This window comes from Apus apus, chromosome 1, assembly GCF_020740795.1.
Source record: "Apus apus isolate bApuApu2 chromosome 1, bApuApu2.pri.cur, whole genome shotgun sequence".
Classification (NCBI taxonomy): Eukaryota; Metazoa; Chordata; class Aves; order Apodiformes; family Apodidae; genus Apus; species Apus apus.
In genome coordinates, this window is record NC_067282.1 from 91,950,901 (window position 1) to 91,977,439 (window position 26,539).

A 26,539-nucleotide genomic window follows, 5' to 3' on the forward strand; every position below is an offset into this window, starting at 1 on the left:
GTCCAACCCCCATGCCAGAGCAGGAGTTTTGCAGTTATCACTAAGAAATGCTACTCAGGTGCCTCAGTCATGTAGGAGTTGGCAATCACAGCAAACTGTGTTCACCATGGTGTTAAGAACTTACTCATACTCTGAAATCAAACAGAAACTGCATTTATTAAGTTACAACTGCTGCCACATCCAGCAGCTCCATTGGTGTACACTGCTCTTTGGTGTACAACCTCCAGAGATCACTTTGGAGCATCCTCAAAGTTGGGCTCTAAAAGAGGAAGGGGAGAGAGAGAAAAGTTATATTAGTCTCTTCTTATTCCAGCTTTGAACACTACAATTAATCTGTTCTTGAAAGAAAACTAACATTAAGCTGGAGAGCAGAAGGAAGCTTTTGTACATTGCAGTCTACACCAGCGTGTACTTTGTATCGGGGATGACTGGATGAGGGCAGCACTACAGAACAAACTATGCTGGAGACAGGTCTTTTCCACCTTAGAGGAGTTATGCATAAGATTTAAGACAGACATGCACCTTAGCAACACTCTGCCAAAACAGCTTTTAGCAACACCTGGGGTAGGGAAGAAGGCAACAGAGAAACTGAATAAGTCAACCAGCATGTTACTGGACATGACACTAGTATTTCCAACATAGCTCTGATATCAAGTAACCAAGCTCTTCTTTCCTCTTGATTAGAGTCTTACAGCTGATTGACAAAATGGAATGCACCATTTCAGCTCCTTTCAGCAAAAGGTATTCTCCACATATAAACACTGAGGAAGGAGTTCTTCATGTCAAAGGTACAAATTCCAAAGGGTTAGTTTTTGACAGATGTGCTGTTAATTCCTGTTCTTGCTACAAAGAGTCTGAGAGGTAACGCTCATAGTAATCTTCACTAAGACAAAAAATTAAGTTTCTACCCATCTAGCCACTTAGTTTTGAAAACTTGCTGAAATTAGATTAAGGATAGGCAACAGTGGTGTAAGAACAGTGTCCCCTCCACTTTTTCTGTTCTGTGGTCACACAAATTTTGTTTCATTACAAAAAAATCCTAAAGCTTATTATGTATTGTTCTACATATTACATAGAAATAAAACTAAATACAGATAAATCATATTCCTATAACTGTGGGTGGGAGGAAGAAACACTTAGATTCTACTTTATAGATGCTCTGTTTTATTTGCACCAGTAACAATCTTGACAACAAATTCTTCCTTCATCGAACAGATAAAACATCAAAACCAAAAATTGTCTTAGTCAGTGACCTGAAATTCTTATCAGACTAACTGGAAATTCTAATTTAGACTATGGTGGCTTGACTTTAGCTGGCTGCCAGATGCTCACCAAGCCTCACAGTCGCTCACTTTCCCACTCTCTCGTTCTTCCACAGGAGGGTTGAGAATAGAAACAGCATTTTTCACCCTTTTAAAAAGATGTTGTCACAGAGGCACTACCAGCATCGCTGAACAGGTCAGCCATGTCCTGCTGTGGGTCAATTTTGGAGCCAGATGGAAGTGGCTCTGTCTGATGTGGCCAGAGGCCACCCGTGCATCCCCCTGCTACTGAAACGCTGCCACATAAACCAAGTACAGTGGCACATTCAAAGGATTGCCAAATCCCAGCTACTAGCTGCTTACAGCTTATGAGAAAGACATGTTAACCCTGCAAAAATGGACTTCAGCTGAAACTGCTTGTGAGCAATGAAGACTTTGAGATGTACTTAAGCAAAAGAAACAACTACAGAAATGAGCCTGTCTGTAAAAGAAGTTAAGTTGCCTTTCTGTCCTAAGGCAGACAGAATCTTTGCAATTTCTTAGCATTCTTGATACAGCAATTGTCCCAGGCATTCTCATCATGAACCTGGGTAATAGGAAAACATGCTAGCACAAACTTAGAGCAATTAAACAGAGATCATAGCCAAATAACTGAAGAAAAATGTTTAATATAATTTGGTAACAAAGTAATCGTAAGCAACAAAGTTAAGGTCTATGTTCTTTTTCTGAGATCACCAACTTTACAGATGAGCTTGCAAAATTTACAAATTTGGATGACACAGGCAACTGGTTTTCAAACAAGTCTGCTGACCTTTTTGGAATGATGAGGGGAAAAAAAGATGTAAGAATAGGCCCTGGGCTATTTCTATTCTATTTGGGCTGGTTTTTTAGGGTCTGTTGAAGGTAAGTAAGATAGCCTGATCTGACTGAAAGTTTCTTTAAGCATCAGTGTAAGTCCACATCTCTAATGGAAAAAGGAAATAATGAAAACAAGGAGTCGAAATCAGATGGGAACTGTGCAAAAGCAAGGAGATTCACTGAGAGCATCTTACATTAAATTACTGAACCAAATAAAAATTAATGGGAAGTAAGAAAACTGGTCAGTGAACTTTTCCTTAATTACAATTAGAAATTCTGTAAGATTGCTAACTCACCCTGAAATTTAAATTCTGGAAACTTGGTTAGATCTCCTTCACCATAGGCCCGCTGAAGTCTAGCAAGAGCTTCAGTCATGTCTTTCTGAAATTCAGGACCTGTATCAACAGGCCCTCCAGCTTGCCTAAAAAACATTAAAAAGTTCTGGTTAACAGTTCAGTTCTGAAATTTCGTGTGGAAGTTCTACATTTTCATGGCCATTTATTAAATAAAAACCTTTTTTACAACTAACTGAAGCAAACTATTTAAAAGACTACCAGAAGTCATGATATGACAGACCTTAGGGCCTACTTACCTTACACATAAACAAGGTTCTCAGGGTAAAGTACAGGCTATCTACTATCACTGATGAAAATTAAAGCTACAGAGGTAGCCTTTTGAGACAGAACACTACACTGATTATCCAGGCTTTGAGGGCTCTTAGTTTCACTTGTTCCAGGTGTGATTACCTAACAAAATTGTGATTCATAACTCTGTTATTTCTGAATTAATGATCTTGGTTAGTAAAATATAACTGGTTTTGCAAATAGAACATGTTTTAAATAATAAACAAAAAAGAAAAAAATCCAAAACAACAGGACACAGGGCACCTTGCATTCATACAGATTGAGACAGGAATTTCTTGGGATACAAATATAATTAAAGTAGTAACTCTTTAAACTACCAATGCTCAGTTGTACTAACACAGGTATCACTTATGACTGGTAAAGTCACCAAAAATATGCCTCCTTAAACAGGCTAGTTTGTAGGTACAAACCACACCTCTTCCTCCAGTACAGCTAAGAAGTGGCTTACTTCCTTCCCAAGAATAAATTACACACAATTACTATAGTTTTAGTTTCCTGTTAGTTCATTCATACATTACAAGAATCTGATATTGCATTTAAATGAACTGCTTATTAACTTAAAATGTTTTATGAGTCAGCCTCACAGTTCCATTAGCTATCAATGGCTTTTGGAAGCTATTGCCATTCAGCTTCTGGAAACAAGAGTGAAGAACTGTCATTTTCCCTAGACAAAATAATGGGTTATTGTGTTTTGTTATGGTTTTTTTCCCCTACTTAGAGAGTACACAGATGGGTAAAAATTAACATACTGGTACGTTCAAACAGCAAGCAAAAACACAGGCATTCTCACTTGTGACCCTATCACTAACTAGCAGAAAAGCACACCTTAGGCATTTAGAGAGAAAACTACAAATGTAGCATATTTTAGCATTTGTTAGAATGAATATCAGCCTTAAAATAATTTCCTTTACTTACTTGCTCTTTGTGTTGTACTCTCTGAGCTTGTCCACAAAGAGCTTCTGAACTGGATCGAGCTCTTTCGTCTTGTTAAAGACAACAGCAGAAAGGCCGATGTTCCTGCGCAAGTGAAGGGAAACGGCAGAGCGGAAAATGGAAGAAAGGCGCAGGATCTGATGCAGAATCATGATGACGCTAACGTTTCAGCTAAAAAAACACAACAAACAACAAGAAAACAGAGCGAAGACAGAAACACAGACTTAGTTAGCTCTTCCCACTGTGCTAGTGCATAACATAAAGCAAAAAATTAAGCTGTTTCAGAGACGAGCACGGGACCGTAAGGGGAATTTAAAGCAGAATCCACCCGGGGGGGAGACGTGAAGCAGCCGCCCAGCCCCGGGAGCACCGAGCGCGTCCCCCCCAGCCGCTCGCTGCCGGTGCCCGCGCCGCCACCGAGACAAAACCAGGATTTCGGGTTTTGCCTCCTTTAGCGAAGAAGTCACCATTTCGAGGCAGCCCAAGCCCGCAGCGGCGTCACCTTGGGGCGCCCCCCGCCCGGGCCCGGCCGCAGTCACCTTGGGACGCCGCCGCCTCCAGCCCCGGCCCCGGCCCGGCCCCCGCGCGGTGCACGCCGGGAAACCGCCGGTGCGCGCGGCCCCAGCGCCGCGCCCCGCGGCTGCGCCCAACGGGCCCCGGGAGCAGCGGGAGCGGGGGCGGGGGCACGCGCCTCACCGCACGGCCCCGCTCGGCTGCCGCCGCGGGGCTCGGAAGAAGGCGGGAAAAGCCCCCGCGGCCCGGCCTTACCGCCGGAAGCAGGCGGGACGCTTCCGGGTGAGCGGCTGGGAGCGGCCCCGCCCCCGCCCCGCCGGTTTGGCGGCCGCGGGGGCTGCTGGGAGCTGTAGTTCCCGCCGCCGCGCGGGGGGTGGCGGTGTCGCGCGCCCTCCCGCCCGCGCCCGCGCCGGGCCGCGCTGCCCAATCCCGAGCGCGCGACGGCCTCCTCGGGGCGGCGGCGGCACGCGCCGGGGCTGCGGGGCCGCGGCGGCGGGAGGTGTCGTGCGGCCGCGCCACGCGGGGCCGGGGCGGCGGACGGCGGCGGCGGGTGAGCGAGCGAGCGAGCGAGCGAGCGAGCGCGGCGCGGCCTGCCGGCCCGGCCCGTGTTTTGTTTCCGTTTCTCCCCGGCGCCGCGAGCCTCATTTCCGTTTCGGGTTCAAACAGGCGCCGGGCTCGACGAGGCGCCGCGGAGAGGAGGGGAGGAGGGGGGGGGAGGCGGGCGGGGTGGCGGGGGGAGAACCGGAGCCTGCGGGGAGGAGGCGGCCTTGCCCGGCCTGGCTGCGGCAGCTCCTGCCCGCCCGCGGGAGAGCCTGTGGCGGCGGCGGCCCCGCGGCCGAGGGATCGGGCCGGGCTGCCCGGTCCTCGGGGGTCTCGGCGCCTCCGGGTCAGGGCGCCGCCCGCCGGCCGCCCCGAGAGCGGGAGATGGAGCCGGCGGCTGCAGCGGGGCGCAGGGAAGGGCCCGCGGGCAGCGCGGCGGGGCGGGCGGGCGGGGAGGCGAGTCCTCCCGCCGCGGGTCCCGCGGCCGCGGCAGAACCAGGCGGCCCGGACCCAGCTCCGTGAGGCCTTCCCGGAGCGTCAGAACTTACCTGCGCTTGTAAAAACCTGTTTGGGGTGAAAACGTAAGAGGGTTTTTGGCATCTTTGTTTGCCTTTTGGTGTTCGGCCAGGTACGTGCTGCACAACTGCTTCTCCTAGTTTGCGTTTAGAACTTCTGACTGTCGATGAGGAAGAAAAGATTTGAAATCCGGCATGTGTGTGCCCTTCAGTGGCCCACGGTCTTTGTCTTAAATCCCAGCTGGCTGATAACTTGGAAAAGCTGATCTGTAAAGGATAGGTTGACCGGTTTGCATTGGTATTTACCCATTTGAATGCGTAGAGAGATGGGTAGTACCAAGTGTTCCACAAACAGCTCAGCATCTTGGGAGCACAGATATCTCCAGTGACCAGGCTTTCAGTATCACTTGATAATGTGCATGGGTCCACTAGTTGCCCCTGCTTCACAACTCCCTGGTAGGATCACAAATGCTGATTCTAGTACTACTAATGTAGAGTTGGTGCCCCTGTCATGATGGGCTTGTTACTTGCTTAATTCCTTGTGTTTCAGGAGAAAGAAAAGCTAGATCTCAACAGAAGACTGGGGTTTCTCCCCTGACTGCAAGTGCCAAACTGCAAAAGATACTAGTGTAGCACTGGGCTGTTATGCAGGGAAAAACAGGCTCTGTTACGAGGTGTCTCCTCTTCCATTAGTGGAGGTCTGTGTTGGGCATTATGGTCAGATTCCTTCCTGGATAACAGCTAAGTCTTAGGGCTTTTCAGGTTGAAAGAAAAATAAAACCGAACAGAAATCAGTAAGCTCTAACTTCCACAAATCAAGGGCAGGTTTTTCTGTTCCTCCAAACAGACACTGCTGTTGTGGGATTCCTACCATACTGACCTTCATAGCAAAACAGGCCAGTTTATGTTCTCTTGTTTGTCAGCAGTCTTCAGGGGAAGGCGCAGGAAGCTCAGTCCCGTCTATCTGAACCGATGTACGCTTTCAGTCTTGGCATTATCTTGTAGCAACAAATTTTGCTAGCCTTAATGTAAAATTGAATAATTTTCCCGATTAGATTTCTCTGAACTGCCAATGACTTTACATGTTCTCATGTCATTCTTTCCACACGTCATCTCCCTTTCTTGTATCTATGCTCAGTGGAACCAAATTTCTTCCTCTTTCCATAATTACTTTCTATGCCTTTGCTCCCCTCTCCTACCCCCCGAGCCTAACCAGAAATGCAGTAGAGCCTGCAAGATGCCACCACAAACCACCTTTGAAGAGTCAGTGAACAGTTACTAGTCCAGCTGCCAATTTGGAGTCCAATCCATAAGGACTTCAGTGTGTCTTACCTAATTCTATACAGTTAGTCTGCTGTTGAAATTGTTTACTCGTTTTGCATCACTTTGCATTTACCAATATTGGGTATTTTCTGCCAGAAATCATTTAAGCTTGTGAGTTCTTTCTGCAGGTCTGCACAGTTTTCTCCATAAATAACTTATGAATATGTCAAAGAAGAGAAATCTTAGCTTAACCCCTTTCGTGACCTTACTGGTAAACTCCCTCAGAAAAAAAAAAAACCACCCAAAGAACCAAAAAACTTACTCCTGTTGTTTTAGGGTTTTAGTCTTGTTGCTATTACAGGAAACTAGTTCCCCCCTTTTTTTATGGTGTCAGTTTCTTTGGGAGTTTTCAGTAAGAGACTCTTCTCAAAACTTAATTTAAAAAAATCTTTTAACAGTCAACCAGATAACCTGTAACTATGCAGGTATAAGTTCTTTCAGGTACTTAATTAAGCATGTCTGCGTTCTTCAGGAATTGTTTCATTTTTCCTCATTTGTCCTGAAGATGATATACAAGAGTAAAAACCATACCCTGGCAGTTAGGGGATATTTATGGAGCCAGATCTGAAAGCAGAACAGATTCTAGTTTTGCTTCTAGTGGTGAGATATTACTGAGGTGCTGTTTACTTCCTGTCTAGCTCTGGTACCTTCTTAAAGATTGATATCACATGTAGCACTTGACCTCTTCAAAACTGATTTTACATCATAGTTTTTGAAGGAGATAATAAGATGAGTAGTTTGAATTTCTGTAAGCCTTTTCTGTAACAGCTGTACAACTTATTTGGTTACTATTCCGTTTGAGAAGTTTTGAAGTTTAATAAGTTCCCTTAACTTGCCTTTAATAAATTCTGAAACAGTTGAGTTTGGGATAGAGTAGTCCTTGGGAAAGAATGATTCCAGGATGGAAACCTTACTAATCCCTTCTGTTGTGGATATTTAAATACTAGCAAGTTTTGCTTTTTCTACTGTGGTTTTTTTTTTCCTCTGTGCTTCTACTTTCTACTCCACTTCCTGTGAGTTGGTAGTGGGGTTTATTGTAAATTTTTAATATCATTTGGCCCTGTTCTCTATCGCATGTATTTCATACGTAGGGTGTATGGCATTGTTGGTGAAACATGATAGTATTATATAAACTGTATCTTTACAGACCAAATGCTGTAGTTCTTTCTTTCCCCCTTATATTCCAACAGACTCCAGTATTCTGTAGGGCATGAAAACCTGCAGTGTCGATGAGAATATTGTCACAGAATAGCTTTGCATTTAATTGCTTAAGTTTGTAAGCAGCAACTTTCAGCCTTGCTAGGAAGGTAGCATGAGCTGAATCTAGATGGCAGAATGCTCCTAACTTACAAAGAATTTTCCTAAGTTCTTTGCAACTAGCCCCTAAAAGCTATAGCTGGCCCATAACAAAAACATCCAGTAAATTTGGATGCCTCCAAGAAAATCAGGCTCTGGGCTCTGCTAAGATCCCTTTATGTTCTTGGATTTGCACCTAGATCATTTGTTTGAGGAATGGGTATTGTGATCTGTCTTGTGATAACTGCAATCTGTATTAGCTTTTGGCTTTGTTTTTAGGTGGATTCTTGTATTTTAAGAGCAGTCCAGGTATTTGATTTTAAAAAATATTTGTTAGAACTCAATCCATCATCAAGCTTTCTTGATCTGTGACTTATCAAAAAAATTCTGTTCTGTTCATAGCTCTGCTCTTAAGACGTTGTAGCCATGACTAAGAGAGAGGCAGAGGAGCTGATAGAAATAGAAATTGATGGAACTGAGAAACAGGAATGCACTGAAGAAAGGTATGTACTTTCTTTGCTTTTTGGGGTCCTTGGTCAACAATTCATTTATTTATTTGCTTTCTTTAATTGGTGTCAGATTTGTGGCTGCACATGCTACATTTGGTTATTCAGATTTATTACAGGATATTGTGTAATGCTTCAGAGATGGTCATGGTCATGAAATACCCACAAGTGTTTTCTATCTGGGTGGAAGAAGTAACTTGAAACAGGCAGAAGTAACAGGCTCAGTACTTTCTCGATAATCCTGCTGTTGTTTCCACAGTTTTTCAGCTTTCTTGCTGGTTATGAAGTTGCTAGTTTTGCTTGTGTTCTCTTCAGATTTTCTGTTTCTTACCTGGTTAAATGGTGCTTTTCTTGTAGTTGGACTGCAATCACTGTAGGAAATCAGCATAGTGCTGTCATGTTACTCAGTCTCAATTGCTTTAATCCCAAACCATTTTGTCTCTCTCTGGCTGTGCTCTTAGTAGTTCTTTTCCCTTACTTTCATAGAATCATAAAATGGTTTATGTTGGAAGGAACCTTAAAGATCATGTCTGTAACAGAATGCCTACATGTACATGTTGCAAACCTTTCAGCTTCAGTGTATCCTTCTCTAAGTGAGATGAACCTTTCCATTTCTCCAGTCTGTTTACTGTTTTACAGGGTCATTTGTTTTTGACAGAGCAAAAATTATGTTCTGTATCTGTTGACTGTTATTGTTAGGGCCATTGAAACGACAGTTACCTCAACCTGTTGCTTTTTTCCTTCCTAATGCTTCACTTCTAACTTCTACAAAAAGCAGAGAGAGGCAGTTGGCATGTTGCATACAACTAGCTGAGGCTTATGGGTGACTTGCTCTCTAAGAACCTGTTGCAGAGAACTGATTCAAAACCACTTATTAGTTTATTCTTATTCTGAGCTCCTTGCATATTTTTACTACTTAAAAACTGACTACACCTGTATACTTTCTGTTTTCCTTCTGTGTAAATGTAGAGAAACTGACAGTCTAAGGTTGTTGTTAAGACACAAGTCCTGTGACATTGATGTTTCTGAATACCTGTGCCAGTACTGTCCTAATTTTAGTGCAGGACATCCATGACATGAAACTGATGTTTCCTTCAGGGCTCCATTCAGCTTTATTTCCTTCTGGTTGCCTCTTGTGTGCATTTAGCTTATGCTTATATTAACTTGTGAGAAGACGTAACTGTTCAGGAGTGGATGTTTTTCCATTTTTCCCTATCTTTAAGTTTCTGTTTTTATTGTTAACGTGAATGTCTTTTAAACAGTCTAGGCAAGACAAATAGAATAAGTTCTCTACATGCAAGTTAAAATGTATCATATATTAATAATGACTTAACATACTGAATATAGAAAATAATCTTGGTATTTAATGTAGCTTTCTAATGGTGAAAGGGTAAAAGAAGAGTTACTCAACTGTAGGACCAAATTTAATAATTCGCTCTACTCAATTGAAGAGTTTTTCTGCATGGTATTAAGATCTCAGAGTCAGTATTACCTTTTATGTAGTTTGCTTATTTTTAAAAGCTTTCCTGTACCTACTGCATTAACATGTAGGTAATTATTTGTTGTATTGATTTGGTATTTAAGCATTGTTGAGCAGACTTACACCACAGCAGAATTTGTGAGTCAAGCTATTGACATCAATGAACCAATTGGAAATCTTAAGAAGTTGCTGGAACCCAGACTGCAGTGTTCCTTGGATGCACATGAAATTTGCCTACAAGATATCCAGGTAAAGTGAAAGGCTATGAAAGATTTAACTTCTTAATGAAGACAAAATTTACATACTTTGTCCATTGCTTTCATTGTTTGTGGCATCCATGCTTCATTTGGTATATTAATTACAATTAAGAGTTTAATTTTATGTCAGGTTCATTGACATTGGACCATTTAATATGTACATGTTAAATGCTAGAGTAGAATCAAAATACTTCGGGGCTCCTGGGGTGAGGGTAAGAAAGCAAAAAATTACCAACTTGCAAGTGAAAGCTGAATGAGGCCAACGACAATACTGTTTTCTCTTGAGGTAACCCACATCATTTGTTGCTGCCTGAACTTCCATGAGTCTGATCTTGTTTTGAATCGGAATAAAGTGAGAAGATTTTTATAGTTTTCAGGTGCAGGGAGAGGGAACATTACTTGAGAAATCCCTCCCTGTGCTTACAAGCATCACCACATGTCAGACAGTATGACTATTGTGTGTTGTGTTTAGCTGCATGTGTTATTTGTAGTTGCAATCAGACATCTGTGGCTTCTGCAGAAGCAACATGCTTTACATGCAAGAATTTTTATGAAGGTATTAACAGTGAGAAAAGGAACTATAGATACTTTTCACAAAGTGAAATTACTTCCAGGCTTTGCATTGCTTTTTTTAGGTTTAAAAATGTCCCTGTAAGTGCAGCTACATTAAACAGAACAGAGTGGCAAGTTTCAAGTTCTGATCAAATTCTTTCTATCATGTAATTTGTCTACATAAATAAAAAATTATTTGCATGCCTCAGAAAATTTGCTGCAGACACTAAGTGTTTCTAAATTTCAAAGCGGAATAAATGTCTTATAACTGAGAGACTAATACATACTTTCCTTTTTTTTTTTCTTTTGTCAAGCTGGACCCAGATCGAAGCCTTTTTGATCAAGGAGTAAAAACAGATGGAACAGTCCAACTCAGTGTGCAAGTAATATCTAGGCAAGGTAAGCAGTTGTGTTTGTCAGTTGTACAGACAAATTAATTTTGTAGGATTCCTTGTGAGTAAATCCCCTAATCCCCTTCTATTTCTAGCTGAAAAAATGAGAAAATTACTGAATGGTCACATAGCTTTGTAATGTCTCTTTCATTGTGGACTGTGATTGTAAGTAATAGTAATTAAAATAACTGTCATGGACTGATGCTATTTGAAACATCTTTTATAGTAACTTCGTATAAATTTGTAAGTAAAAAAAACCCAACAAAGCACACAACCACGAAAAACAAGCCAAAAGACACCTGGGTCTTATTGTGACAGTTACACTATGAGGCTTTTATTGACCAAGTATCTTAAGCAGGCAAAAGATTTTTATCTAGGTAGGTGATGGTTTAATCTTTGTGAGGTGAGTGAGCTTTTTTTGTATTGTCAGATATGAGAGGATTTCCCCTTGTAGAATCCTCAGTAATTTGTAGCTTTTTGTCCAGTTCTTCTCCTTTGCCCCCTCTTGAGTGGAAGGACTGCCACCACTCACTGAAGACAATGTTCATACTGGGCTCTGGGGACCGATGCATATGTTTGTTGCCATTTTTTTGAAGAAATGGTGACAGCAGGTTCCTACTGGAGTAGAGTATCTTTGATTAGCTGTTTTTATTTATGTCAGCAAAGCAGATGAGCAAAATTTGGGGAGCAAATTTCGTTTCCTTGTGGCTGAAGTGTAGGTTAAACATAAGAAAGCCTTTCTGTTTTGTATTAAGTAAGATGACAGTTTCCATTTGATGCTGAGTGTCAGGTGACTAGTGCTAGATTGAATCCTCCGTTCTTTATAGGCACTGAGTGTTAAACTCTTTCTGAGTTTCAAAAATAAGAGTAGAAATACCCTTATAATTCATGCTCAGTAATTTGTAGCATGCAGTACTCAGACTTTCATTTTCAAAAGGATGCAGATGATAAATGTCTTCACTATTATCTTCTGTTTCTTCCTGTGGGTTTTTTTTTTTTGTTCAGTGACAAACTGAGGTGCATGACCATATAGCACAGGAAGCTGCTTTTTTTTGCCTCTCTTCCCCCCCTTTCTCTCTCTCTCTCTCTCTCTCTCTCTCTCTCACTCTCTCTCTGTCTCTCTGTCTCTGTCTCTCTCTCTCTCTCTCTCTCTCTGTGTCCTTTAAAAGAAGTACCTGAGTACTTTAAGTACTTTTGTTTAACTTCAGAGCAATCCTCAGTGTTGTTTTTCAGCCTGTGATACTTGACATTTAAACAACTTACAAGAAATCTGTCTGCTAAAGGCAAGTAAAATATAGCAGGACAGAATATCAGAAAACAAACAGCATGAGCAAAAAAAGGAACATATTTGGATCACTAACAGGGAAATGGACTTGTTACTCTAAATGCAGTGTCCTTTTGAGCCATGGGAAAAAAAACAGCCTCTTACGCCATCTACATATTTTTCTTGCATGGATGAAGTACTGAAGATTCTTGCTTTATTTTTAATTTTTGCCCGACTTGTATAATATATAGAATTTAGCTAGCAGTAATCAGTGATGCTAATCCTGGTTATGGATTGGACTCTCTTATTTCTTAAGAGAAAAGCTGTTGTGTCAGTTCAAGTGTTCTATCAAATTCTCGTTAGTCATCTGTAAATTCAGAGGAATAAACACCAGCTGACTGATAGTCCATTATAGTTCTTTCATAGCATTTATTAGAAAAATATCTTAAGTTACAGCAGATAAAAGATCAGTCCTGTTTGTTCATTTTGCTAGAAAGACCGTTCTGTCACTCCACCTTACCTTAACTCTTCTTGTTTGAAGAATGGAAATGTATATGGTTTTCCTGCCACGTAAAGAAATGTGGTTGTTAGTTGTAATTACAATGGAAACTCTATGTCACAAAAAAATGAATTTGTTTGTTTGTTTAGCATATTATAATAAGAAAAATGTTCTAGACAGTGTCAGGAATTTGGAGGCACCAGTTGGGCAAAATACCTTCTCAGAGGATGACAGAGAAGGTGGTGATACAAAGCATTAGTAGTGTTTGTAAATGTGTTCTTTACTGCAGCAGAATGGATACAGCAGACATATCTTCCAGCTCCATGGTCTAATATCTTAAATGAGATGTAAAACCAAGACATGAATAGCAGATGAAGCCTAAAACAAGAATGATTTTCTAGTTTTCTTTTAACTTGCTGTTGAACACACTGCCTCTTGCAAGATACTGAAAGAAAGTGTTAACTCCCATGTTTAGATCCTAGTGATATTAGGGAAAGATTGTAAAGGCTGAAAGAAATGCCTCTTGGCTGGGGGAAAGAGGTGCATGCTCATTCAGGTTTTTTTGGATTTGTTGGCGTTTTTTTTCCTCTTTGGTTCTGTATATTTCTTGGAAGCCAAAATTCTTGTTCTTTATGCCCACATGCTGAGCATTCTGTTCAAAATATGTTAAATGGATCACCTAAATAGAACAGGAAGCTGTAATACTGGGGGGAGGGGGAAGAGGGACAGCTTTGTATTCGCCTTGCTAAATTATGTACTGTGTAACAGAGTATGTAATTATAATTTAGGTCACTTGCAGTAATTTGATTATACTTTTGTGTCATGTTTCTTTTCTAAGTATTCTAACACTTATTAATCAGAAAGCTTTAAAACAATTTTTCAGTTATATTTCCATTGCTATCTTCCAAGTTTTCTGTTTGTTCTTTCTATACATAGGGATAGAGCCCAAGTTGAACATCCTTGAAATTGTGAAGCCTGTGGAGACTGTGGAGGTAGTGATTGATCCGGATGCTCATCATGCAGAGACTGAAGCTCACCTTGTTGAGGAAGCTCAAGTGATAACCTTGGATGGAACAAAACATATTGCAACAATTTCAGATGAAACCTCTGAACAAGTGACACGATGGGCTGCAGCACTGGAAGGCTACCGAAAGGAGCAGGAGCGCCTTGGAATACCCTACGGTAATAATACGTAACTCTTGTGTGTGTGCGCGCACGTGTGTGCATGTGGGGGCTGAGTTCTTTAGCTTGAGGGATTGGTATTTTCACTATTTTTCACAATTATGATAAATTACAGTTACTTTTGGTTATATAATTTAAGTGCTCCAGTGCCTTGGAGAAGGCTTCTTAAGGTATGTGTAAGTACATTCCAAATGCCTGCATAAGAGAAGGCTAAAGAGAGAGAGAATACTTTTTGCTCCATAATGTTTTTGTCATTGCAGTTTTTAGAAAGCCATTTTCTTCTTCCTCACCTCCTCTAAAAACATGAATGTTAGCGAGAAGGCTCCTTTTCGTGTTTATCTGAATGCACTTGGTGGGGGTTGCCTCTAAAGATATGCTGAGTATGCTGTAAAACCAGGCTTTGCATGGAACGCCATACTCAGCTGCAACACAGTGGAAAAAGATGATTTGGAATTCATATGAGTATTCTGGTAGATAATCTCCTTTAAATTAATGTTAATACTTGGCAAGCTGCTAAATTATTGTTATATTAGAAAAAAACACCTCTGAATGTCTGCTCAGGTTTGAGCTGAAACTGTGGTTTTTAGACCTACATCATGTTCAGGAGATTATTCAGCTGAGCTGCTATTGTGACTTGCAGAAATGTACTGTCAAGGCATATTCAGCACATAAAGCTGTACTACCTAAGAGGACTTGCAAAGCTGCAATATATTTGGAAGTGTTTAAACGTTCCAGTGAACTCACTGGTCTTTGCAGGACATGTAGCTTGCTGATATTTTGAACAAATTTTTTATAACTAAAAAGTAATGACTTTTTCATGCCTTTTTTGTTATTTTCATTGGCAAGCACTTCCAAAATAGCTTTCATCTCACTATGTCTGTTGATAATCAGGGATTTGACACAGAATGTTGGAAAAAATGTGAGGTGTTACTGGGAGCAGATTGATATTTTTCAGCACGCGCTCCCATTAATATGGGAAGAAAATTACTTAACACCATATTGTTATGTCGGATAGTGTTTTTAATAAACTTTAATAATATGGTTGCTTAAGAAAGTCCTGTAACCCATAACTGTGACTTTAAAAGTTTAATGTCTTCAGTTGTTGTGGGAATGCAGGTTTTTCAGGAAAATCACACTAGTTCAATATGGCAGAGATGTCTGTACTAAGAATAATGCTGTCCTCTTGTTATGAGAAATATGTGCAAAATTACCTTCCTTCCATTTTAAATGTTACCTGGCTTGACATCGAAGGATCTTGGTTTGAAATAAGGCACAACAAAGTTCTACGTTATGATACAGCTGGAAATTTCTGAGGATAAGGAATGTTCTTAAGGTTTTTGTGTAGTTCCCTAAAAAAGTCTTCCCCCCCTGCAGTGTTTATAAATATGCATCTTAAAAAACAGAAAAAGAGGGCAGTTTCCATCAAAGATTTGTGAGGTTTAATTCTGTGAAGTTTTCTGAAATTACAGAATCACAGAATATTAGGGGTTGGAAGGGACCTCCAAAGATCATCGAGTCCAACACTTCTGCCAGAGCAGGACCAAAAAACCTCACACAACTAGGGCAGATCAAATTACTAATCTGAAATGATTCGTTGAATCTTTTCAAAAGAAAGCATGTGTTGATATTGAAAGTCAGGTCCAGTCAGCAATTAATAATCTTCCAGAAAGGTAGTGGTTCAGTATCTTCATCCTTATGTCCTTACAGCCTTCTCTGTTTTGTTGCAAACAGAAAAATAGCTTTTAGCAGGTTTTTCAAGTATTGTGGCTTTTCCTTTGTGTTACATTTTGTGTGTTTTACTAGAGATTTCAAATTCTTACCTGTTAAAGGTATTTCTGCTAATAGAATAAATGAAAAAAAAAAAAAGGTACCATTATAAAGGTCCTTAGGAAGAAGAAAAATATTAATTGGTATGAGAAATAAAGGCAGAAAATGGAGCAGCAGAAAGCTTGGAAACCATGAAACTGGTTAGAGAAAGCAATGATTCATGTTACCTTGCAGATTATGTTCTGTCAATGAGAACAAATTAGCAAAATTTTCATGAAAAATCACTGCTGATAACATTTTGAAGGCAAAAACCCTTTTGATGTGGCTTTTCCTGAAAGATTACATTGCATGGTTTTTCGGTAGCATCAATGAAAAATAATGCAATTTCACTATGCTTTAATAAGCAGAATGGAATCTGTGGCTCCTAAATGATGTTTATAGACTTAGAAAGCTTTTGGTTTTTTAAATTCTTAAAATAGAAAATTGTCAAGGTGTCATCTGTATCTAGGTGTCATAATTTAAAAATACATTATTGTTCTACTCCTGTTTTTTGCCTGTGAGACAGTGAAATAAATATCCCTGCTTTGGTCTCCATTTCTAGTTTTTGCTCACTGACATGTTTTAATGTATTGCATACAGTGTTAAACTTTTGAATATGATACTTAGATTTACCCATCCTCTTTCTAGCTTGTTAATAGTAATGCTGCTTGAAACAGTATACTTTTATGTCAAAATGTCTTGAGTCAGCAAATCATCTATTGCACATATCTTGAGTTGATTATGTATTACTCTTTATTTATGGTAATAGATACTCTCTGCTGTCTGAGTTGTCAATACTTCTGTGTGTTTGGCACTGGCATTTAGTGATGTGCATGTGTGCATCCCAAAATGGCTATGGCTTGTTTGATTAGATACAGACATGCATTTGGTCCTGTTGTATAAACTCTTGGTTTATTGGTTTATTTAATATGGTCTTTCTAGATGTGGTGTATTACTGTTTATATTCTTATCTATATATACATAGTGCCTGTTTATTAGCCAGCCCAAGTGGTGGGTTGACCCCAGCTGACAGGTGAGCCTCCATGTAGTCATTTGCTCACTTTCCCTTCAAGTGCATGGGGAAAAGAATCAAAAGGATGAGAGTGAGTTTTAAAAAATAAATAATGGGTCAGTATAAAGATAATTAAATAGATGAAGGGGAACAAAAGAGAGAAAGAAGTGGAGAGGGAAAGAAAAACTGATGCAAAAGCCATCACCTCCAGCAAACTGATGACCAGCTAGTCTTCATCCAAGGGCTACTTTGGAAAAACTGCCTCAGAGTTTTATTGCTTATGATAATGTATGGTATGGAATATTTCTTTTGTTAGTTGGGGTCAGCTGTCATGGTTGTGTCCCCTCCCAGTTACTTGTGCACCCCCAGCCTACTACTCATTGGGGTGGCTGAGTGAGGAACAGAGGAGGCCTTGTGTCAGAGCCCAGTACTCTGACCAGGTTCTTTTAGATATTCTGTGCTTGGCGGGTGTAATGTTTAGTATCAAATTTACCTGAAGCTGGGTGATGTTACATAGGATTTCTGATTTAGCAGAACAAAACAAACCATATTAAAAGCACAATACAAAGATAAGTTACGCTTAAAAAAAAGCCGGCGACTGTTGGATCACAGCACCACTGTGATTCTCATTACCAGTGTCTATAAAATATGCTCATCATCATGAATTTGGGAGTCCCCAGTTGCCAGAAAGGGCATGGGTTGAAGCCAACCCAAGCCCATTGCTCTCTTAAAAAATATTTTGCTTATGCAAGCAAACTACTGCTGAGCAGGAGCTAAAACATCAGGATGTTACCAACAGCATTTTGATCACCAACCTAAAACGCAAGACCATAGGGCTGCTATAAAGAAAATTAGCTCCATTCCAGCCAAACCCAGTGCAACGGTGATTTTAAATAGTTAAGAAACTGGGATAATGTGAATAAATTTAGAATGTAACATTTCATCATAATCACATGCTGATCAACATATTCGAGGAGCATCTTGGTCTGAGAGGGAGTACTCTTTTTTGAAACTAAAGACCTGTAGAAAAGAAAAATAATTCTTTTCTGTGTTTGAGAAATGTCAAGTGTAGTTTTGATGTAAAAGCTTTTGCTAAAGAAAATCCCTTCTTTGCCCTTTCCATCTCCCCACCAAGCCTCACCACTCCATCAACGTTTTAAGAGGAGCCCATCCAGTCAGGTTTGGTCATGGTAACTGCATTTACATATCTTCTTCTATGGAAGTTGTTACATAATTGAGAACATGCCATCATTGGACTTCAACTGAATAGCAGCACTGATAGGCCTAGAAGCAGGCTCTTTTTAAAAAACAAATAGTTTGCAAAAATCCTCTAAATAAAGTTGGGTGATTGCGGTTTTTTGTTATTTTAAGGCCTTCAGAAAAGGTCACACAAAAAAATGAACTCTAGGTTATGCTTATTTGACTGCTATGGATCAGTAGCCATTTGTTTCATTCTTGTCAGTTACAGTAAGGTCTAGCTTGTTATCTTGGTGAGGAGGAACCTTATCATATACAATGGGATGAACTGCAGCTTTGTCTCTCTTTTCCCAGACCCAGTGCAGTGGTCGACAGACCAGGTCCTGCACTGGGTGGTGTGGGTGATTAAGGAGTTCAGCATGACTGACATTGACCTCAATGCACTCAGCATTCCTGGGAGGGAGCTCTGCAGCCTCAGTCAAGAAGACTTTTTCCAGCGTGTCCCACGGGGAGAAATCCTCTGGAGCCATTTGGAGCTTCTTCGCAAGTGTATGGAATATTTTTCTGTATCTGATTTTGCTTTTTTCCTTTTCTCTCTTCTCTTTTTCCTTTTTTTTTTTTTTTTCCTTTCTTTAAAGATGAAACTAATTGCAAGCAGTTGTTTTTCCTCTGTTTAATATTGGCAGTAAAAATGAGGGCATCAGTACAAGGGAAGAGAGGTTGTCTGCTGTTATGATAAATGTCTGCATACTAAGCACTGTTTGCCTGCCTTTCATCTGACTTCAACACTAATAGGAAGAACGTAGTGACTGATTATTCCTCTTTTGTTTTAATAAAGATTTTTAGTTTATGGATCTCCTGAATTTGACAGTTTTATAATTAAGTATTGGTTGCAAGTTATTTAATGTACATCTCTGTGTCATATAGAAGTGAAGATTAATAAGCACAGGCAGTGGAATCCTGAGATTGTACACAACACAACCAATAAGTGATGCATTGTATGTGCGTAATACAATCACGTCTACGTGCATTTCAGGTTTACCGTGCTTGGATGTAACTTGGCAGGCTAAAAACTATTTCCATTTTCAATTATGTGATATAACTGAAGGTTGTAGGAGATGGAGAATGTGTAAGATACCTTGAAATTTACTTGTTACATCCTTTTTTCTAAAAATTGAGTGACAGATGTTAAGTATCTCTACTCATAAGACCATGAGCTGCACATATCTCTTGCAAACTAATACCAAATTTTTTACTTTTTTCCTCTATGAAACATGAAAGTTTTTGATCTTTTGGTGACTTGAAATTTGTGGGCTAAATAAAAACATTTTATTTTTTTTCCTATTTTGCAGATGTCTTGGCTAGCCAAGAACACTCTGGAGAGATAGCAACTGTTACTATTGATCAGCGTAAGTATTTCTGCCTGCTGTTAACTGTTTGCAGGTTTAGCACTGGGCTTTGCTTCAGCAGGCTGCACTGTAATAGTGCAGCATTTAGAAAGTAAGTCAGGAGAGTAGTTTTCTTTGATGAAGGAAGGAAGGCATATTTTGAACTTCAAAGAAAAATATTGCGCTTCTTGATATTTTGTTATTGTCTGAAAGGTAATGTGTGACCTGAACAATGAAAGTTTCTAATTTTTATTTTCGATGATATGTGTTGCAGTCTCTTGAAATAAGGATACATATTTGAGGTCTTGAGTTGGTTTGGTTTTTTTAGGTTATATATTGCATTAAGGGATGGATATACTAAAATGTTATGATTTCAAAAGAAAGCATTGCCATAAATTTAAAGGGACTGTGAAAGAGAGGCTGTGTTAAAAAAACAATACTAGAAAAAAGACATTAAAGTAACTGTCCAGTTACTTGAAACTCATTCTTCCAGTTGAAGTAGTGTCATCAACTATTACAATTATTCAATTTTCAAAAGACTTGTAAGCAGCTTATATGTTAAATAGATAAACTCTGCACTGCATCCTCAGTTTGTCTCTACCTAAAGCCACTGAGAGTGGGGCAGGCTTTTATCTATAATGTGGCACCTGCTGCCAGTCTAAAACCACATTTTCTACTGTAAGAACTAAAGTCTTTAAATTATTCTTGGTATTGTGACTTAAACAGCCTGTCCTTTAAGTCAAGGAAAAAACTAGTTCCTGGATTCTGTGATAATGCAGGTAATAAATAATAAATGCTTATTTCTGTGCCAGCAATTTATAATTGATGTTCTGCAATGTTCTCTACTTTACAGCTGTGCAGATTATTCCAGCATCTGTACAGCCTGCTACCCCAACCACCATTAAAGTAATAAACACCAGTGCAAAGGCAGCTAAAGTACAGAGAGCTCCAAGGATCTCTGGGGAAGATAGAAGTTCCCCTGGGAACAGAACAGGTATTGTCTACGTTGTTTGTAAATGCAAATGCACTAAACACCTACTCATTCATTTGAATTACAGTTTTGTAGAAAACATCTTTGTCACTCTAGATGTGAGGTTTGTAGAAGCCCATGTGGTATGCAGGGGACTGTTATCTACAGAATACATCAGGAGCACATGCAGACCTAGCAGATTGGTTAGCTCACACAGGCACTATGTTCACATGGTGTCACAGCTTTTAAGCCCTGCAGTAAATGCAATATATAAAATTGTTTCTTTTCCTATTGCTTCACAGTCTGTCCTCGCAAATGACTGCACAGCATTTGTTCAAGCTTTACACTTTTTTCCGATCTAGGTTTGCAGAAAGGGGAGAAAATAAAGTGTCTACTGTAGAATCCTAGACTAGCCACTACTTGCTCTGCTTGGTCGACTTCTCTTCCCCTCCTGTTTGGTGACTTACACATTTAGCAAGTTTCAGATTCCTATGTTGTTAAATGATTGCAGTTTCTGGAAAACTGCACACTAATTCTGCATTTTTAGAATTACTGTTACTGGCACATACTCTTTGATTGTTAATAACTCATCTTAATTTCTTATGTTTTTTCTTGCTGTAACTTTTGCTTTGGTTCTCTCTGCTGTTGTGAGTTTTTCTATTAAATCCTTTCCTGTCCCTTCAATTTTTATTTATTTTTAGACTCTCCATGAAAGCCTATTAGATGTCATTCAGGATTCTTAGGCCAGGGTTTTTTCAGCTGAGATCAATGAGGAATACTCTGTGTTTGTCCCTGTAGCCATTAGGTCTGCTATCTGTATCTCATTGAGAATTTAGAAATTTAACTGCAGATACTTGAGTTAAAAAGAAATCTTGATGACTGAACATGAAAGATGTTATATTGATAGAAGCTGGTTTGAGATATTTTTATTTCTTTTTTTTGTATTTCTAATATTTCATGTTGAAAATTGGAAACTAAGCTATTTTTTGAGCAAGCAACAACTGGTGGATGTATAAAAATACATGCATATATGCTTGAAAAGGAAGAAGCAGCTCTTGCTAAATTTGTTGTATTTCAGGGATAGGTGTGTGTCTAAGTAACTATCTGTAGTATTAAGATTTTTTTTTTCTTAAGTTCTAAGGGACAGATTTATGAGAAACAGTGATTTATTTATTTGTTTTGTTTTGTTTTCCTTTGTTCATCGTTTCTTTTTAAATCGAATAATACTGATGACTTTGCTGGAAAGTGTTTACAAAAAATACTTAAAATAAATTGAGTGCAAGTTTTCCTTCCATCATATATCCCGTGTTGGTCTGCTTTAATGTGTTGACTGAAAATGTTAATTGAAATCGATCCTGTTATTCCTATTTCAACAGGAAACAATGGCCAGATCCAGTTGTGGCAGTTTTTATTAGAACTTCTCACTGACAAAGATGCTCGGGACTGTATTTCTTGGGTTGGTGATGAAGGAGAGTTCAAACTGAACCAACCTGAACTGGTTGCGCAAAAATGGGGACAGCGCAAGAACAAGCCCACAATGAACTATGAGAAGCTTAGTCGAGCTTTGAGGTAAGACAAGACACATCAGGAAGTGTTCAGATATGATCCAGCCTTCTGCTAAAAGCAGGACCTTTCCAGTAGAGCTGCTCCCCAGCCTGTATTGTTACAAAACCATTCCCATGTTTCCAACCTGTTTTTGTGAATCTGTGTGTTTGTGTTTTGAAAGTATATGTGAAAACTTTCTGGAATATCAAAATTATGTAAATGATGATGGTTTTTAGGGTTTTGTCAACAAACTCTGCAGAAGATCTCAAAGGCAGCTGAGGAACTTTAGAATAATGTTCTTATCACTGAGATATTAAACAGATGTCTGCACAGTAATTTGCATAAATCACTATTAGAGAAGTTTTGCATTTATATTTTAGTCACAGAATTACAGAAATCACATTCCTCCAAGTGTTGCCATTTTGGCAGCTGCATCAATATTGACATGTTTTCTAGCACTTGAATGTCTGAAGGGATATTTAATGCCTCTCACTACTCCCAAGATAACACTGTTGTCAAGCTGAAGTTTCATTAAAACAAAATTGGTAATATGTTTTGTTTACTGATGTACTGCAATTATTATGTCAATTGTTGATTAATACAGAAAATTATTATATTGTTGGGAAATGTGCTAGATCTTCTGGCCAGCCGTAGGAAGGCCAGGCAGTATAAAGACTAGAACAAGGTGAAAAGGGAAGAGGAGCTTGTATTGCTACATACACCTTGGTAAAAATATCTAAAATCAGCATCTCTTTATCCAGTAATGAAATGAGACTTGAAGAAAAATAATTAATTTCCTGTACACCTTTTGCATTGCAGCTAGGAGACAAAAGTTTGTCTTCTAATTGACTTAATTTTGGTGGTGAATGAGAATCACCTTTCCTTTATGAGCATGTCACTCAGATAAGTGAGTTTTAGACAGTCAAGAAATCTGTAATGTTTGTACTACACTTGGGTGATAATATGGAGTGATAATTCTGAGTTGTTTTGGGTTTTTTTTGGTTTATTTTGGCTTGGTTTTGGTTTGTTTTTCAAATTTATCATAAGCTTGTTAAGCTCATCAGGTCCAAGTTATATCCCAGCCACTTGAGTGTTCTTAATGAGAAGTGTAACATGCATTCTATTAGTGCTGTGCCTGCAGTGAGACAGGAACAGCAACAAAACTGTAAAATTCTGACTTCTGTTTGTCTTGTGTGAAGATTTGCAGTGTCTCTGGAGTATGGTGCGTCGTGAACCTTTACTACATTTCTGCTTAGTCTTGGTAACTCTCCTGTTACACAATGTTAAAAGTACTCATAGTTAAGAGAAGTCACTTTTAGCTGTAAATAAAGACAAAGGATCTAGTTTTTCCAGCATATGAACTATTCAAAACAGAAAAAATACCAACTATGCTTTTATAGTTTTACTTCCATCTATGAAAACAGTGGAGGAGAATGGCTTCTTTAAGTAGCATAGAAACCAAAATGTTAATTTTAACACTGTTTCCAACATGACTCTTTTTTCCTTCAGAAAAGCAGATACGAGTAAAGAAAGCAAAGGACAATAATGAAGGGGAAGAAAATGTTTTCTTGTTAAGGCAAAACACTATATAAAACTTAAACCAGCACCACCACAAGTTGTTTTTAAACTGCTTGGAGACCTTCATTTCTGAACTGGCACTTACTACGGCTTATAAAATAATAACTGTGTTTTGTTTATGTTCATATTTTTTTTCTTTTGTGTTTTTACAGGTATTACTATGATGGAGACATGATCTGCAAAGTGCAAGGCAAGAGGTTTGTGTACAAATTTGTCTGCGACTTGAAAACTCTGATTGGATACAGTGCAGCAGAGTTGAATCGGTTGGTCACAGAATGTGAGCAGAAGAAACTAGCCAAGATGCAGCTCCATGGTATTGCACAGCCAGTTACCGCAGTGGCACTAGCTACAGCTTCCCTGCAAACAGAGAAAGATAATTAAGCACTAGGACCTGAAAATGGGAGCCTGAGGCCTTTCCTATATAACCAGAGCTGTTGCTGCTCTTACCCTTACCAGAATTGGAAGCTTTTGTTTCTTGGCAGTACAGTGTAGTGCATGATTTTCTACAAAGAACTGAGACTCGCGTCAATTTGGATCTTTTAACAGCCTATATTTCAGTGTAAGTTAAGGGATCACCACAACTTCTGCAGCTTTGAGTCAAGGCCTCTATGGTCTGCAATCTGAAATGGGTGAGAAAGGTTGAACTGATCAGTGCTCCGTGTCCACAGCTGTGCAAAGGAATTTGTGCAGCGCTTTTAACACGAAGTACCTACAGCAAGCAGGTTGATCAGTTGTCTGGACTCAGTCCTTTCCAGTCTTTTGTTCTCTGCTGAACTACCAAATGGTATTTGATGCTTTCAAAGTTAAACATGTTAATTATCTCATTTAATCAAGCAGAGCCAAAAGACACATTGTTACAAAACATCAGGTTCTTAAAATAGTTTCTGTTATTATAAGCAAAGGAAACTAAGACTAAACCGAACTGAAGATCAGTGCTGAAGAAGGAGATCCAGGTTTAGATCTGGCTTAGGTGAAAAGCCAATTATTAGTATTTCATTGTAATATGTAGATAATATGCATATATGAGGGCAACTACTTACCTGTTTTGAAAGGCATTGTTAACTTTAGCCATTTAGCAAAAAGCGAAGACAAACTTCTTTCCCCACTACCACCCCTCATCAGGTGATTTGAAAACTTGAAAACATAGCCCTCACCCAAAGAGTAGTTTGTTTTGGTGGGGATTTTTAATGCTCTGGTCTGCAAGGTGCTCGTACCTGCACCAGTTGTCAACCTTAGTAATTGAAGACTTAAGTTAATCACAGTCAGTAGTCCCTGTTCAGAAACAAAATGCAAACTGAAAATAGTGTTACAGATAACTGAAGTTTGATTTCCAAAGTATTATACGGTCTGACATTTTAAAATACAAAGTAATTTCTTATTTAAAATTAACTTTTTTCTGAACTTCAAGTGATGTTTTTGAAGCTTTATAAGACAAATGCATGCTCCAGATCTGGATGAAATTTAAAGTCTGGATGTTGAATAGAAATAATTTGAATATATCCTAAATTCAGAGCTATGGAGAGTACTTCAGTAAAAAGTAGGCTGCAACTTTTGAATTTCTGTACTGATGTCTGTTAGACTATTTCTTTTGATGGCTGAAATTTTTGTGGTTTTGCTTTTGCCCCTACATGTTATTGCCAGTATAAATATCATAATACCATGCATATTTCTCAACTTCGTATAAGAGAAACCCCCTCTGGTACTACTTGGCAATTAAAATGCAAATGGATAAGGGAAAACCTTTAATTCTGTGCGGGATCAAGCTACTCTTAAACCTTAAATCAAAAGTTCTTGTACAGTGAGGTTCTTAACATAGATTGTGTTTATACTGAGCAGTGAGAGCTCTGGACTGTTCCTCTAGATCTAAAAAGGAATGGTCCTACTTGTGGGCAGAGGGCAAAGAACATGGAAGACATGTTTGTTGTAAAGATGCATTGAGAACAAAGCTTTTTGTTTGTAGGTTCATCAGCAGATAGGTTTTGCTTAACTAGAAATCTTGCATGTAGTTACAGCCTACTTTTTAATCAGCAGCATGATTATAATTTCTTTTTTGCAAGATTCTTTCAGTTTCTGTTCTTGAGCTCTTAAAGCTAAGCATGCTGGTTTTATTTTGATTTTGAAAACTCTTAAGCCCTGTGCAAAACACATGAGTGTGTCTGTCACGAGAGGTCAGCCATGAATCCATTTATTACTGTTACAGTAGTAATAAACCAGTCAGCGAGTGTTTGAGGTGATTTGCACAAATAGATGCAGGTTTGCTTACTAAAAATAAGATGAAGCTGATAGTTGGGTGGCAGCAGCTACGTGTAGCAGTGCTCCCTTGCTAAACAGAAGTCTAATACAAGTCACTAGTTCTATTTAGCAGGGTCATGAAGAAGCCTTTTTAGTCAAAATACAGTATAATAAGAAGAGAAACATAATCTTTCTAGACCAAACTGGCCTATGGAAGGATAAGCTTAACAGGAAAATTGAAATGCAGCATCAATGCTTTATCCCCCTGAACGCTCTTGTTACATGATGAGCCCTCTAGGGGAAACTTCTGATAAAACACTTTCTTTGTGAATACATTCGACTATTATTTTGCAGCTTTTCAGTAGGTATGATAGCCCTGTGAGTTCTTTGTTGTGGGATCATCCGCTTTTCCACTGTCTTCTAATTAGTAAAGAAGGAATCCTTCAAACAGTAGAAAATCACTGTCACATTCTCTGTAATTGAGGGAGAAATCTGTGACTAACTTGATGTCTTCAATAAAATAAAAGATGTAGAATATATTGTCAAAGGTTCAGTTGCTGCCAGAAGGAAACTATAGAAAGAATATTCCCAATTTTTTGTAAAATGGAAGGCTTTTTGCATACTTTTTACTCTTAATAAATAAAGACACTTATACTCTGCTAATAATTATGTATTTCTTTTGTGGTTTTTGTTTTTTGGTAATTTTACATGAAACAATTATTTTCTATTTTTACTCTGATAAAATATTTGTGCATAAAATGTCAATATAGTAAAATAAAAATGTTATACAGCTAA

At 39.2% G+C, this 26,539-nt stretch overlaps 2 protein-coding genes across 6 annotated transcripts; one reads left to right on the forward strand and one right to left on the reverse strand.

The window, feature by feature from the left end:
* Positions 1 to 137: 137 nt before the first annotated feature.
* Positions 138 to 4,534, reverse strand: ATP5PF (ATP synthase peripheral stalk subunit F6). Of its 4 annotated transcripts, none has more exons than XM_051625577.1 (4): positions 4,466 to 4,534; positions 3,680 to 3,868; positions 2,417 to 2,541; positions 138 to 259 (listed from the first exon to the last, which is right to left on the reverse strand). In XM_051625577.1, exons 2-4 carry the CDS (start codon positions 3,847 to 3,849, stop codon positions 231 to 233), a joined length of 324 nt encoding a protein of 107 aa, XP_051481537.1. In that variant the 5' UTR covers positions 3,850 to 3,868; positions 4,466 to 4,534; the 3' UTR covers positions 138 to 230. The 4 variants fall into 4 exon arrangements, with proteins under 4 accessions (XP_051481537.1, XP_051481518.1, XP_051481527.1 ...); XM_051625558.1 differs by lacking the exon at positions 4,466 to 4,534 and adding an exon at positions 4,237 to 4,445; XM_051625567.1 differs by lacking the exon at positions 4,466 to 4,534 and adding an exon at positions 4,200 to 4,290.
* A 93-nt stretch (positions 4,535 to 4,627) lies between these two features.
* On the forward strand, positions 4,628 to 26,539 carry GABPA (GA binding protein transcription factor subunit alpha). Of its 2 annotated transcripts, none has more exons than XM_051625437.1 (10): positions 4,628 to 4,760; positions 8,287 to 8,387; positions 9,975 to 10,119; positions 10,994 to 11,078; positions 13,771 to 14,016; positions 18,386 to 18,580; positions 19,384 to 19,440; positions 20,273 to 20,413; positions 21,766 to 21,958; positions 23,665 to 26,539. In XM_051625437.1, the coding sequence occupies exons 2-10, from the start codon at positions 8,311 to 8,313 to the stop codon at positions 23,891 to 23,893; spliced, it is 1,368 nt and encodes a 455-aa protein (XP_051481397.1). In that variant the 5' UTR covers positions 4,628 to 4,760; positions 8,287 to 8,310; the 3' UTR covers positions 23,894 to 26,539. The 2 variants fall into 2 exon arrangements, with proteins under 2 accessions (XP_051481397.1, XP_051481389.1); XM_051625429.1 differs by lacking the exon at positions 4,628 to 4,760 and adding an exon at positions 5,282 to 5,378.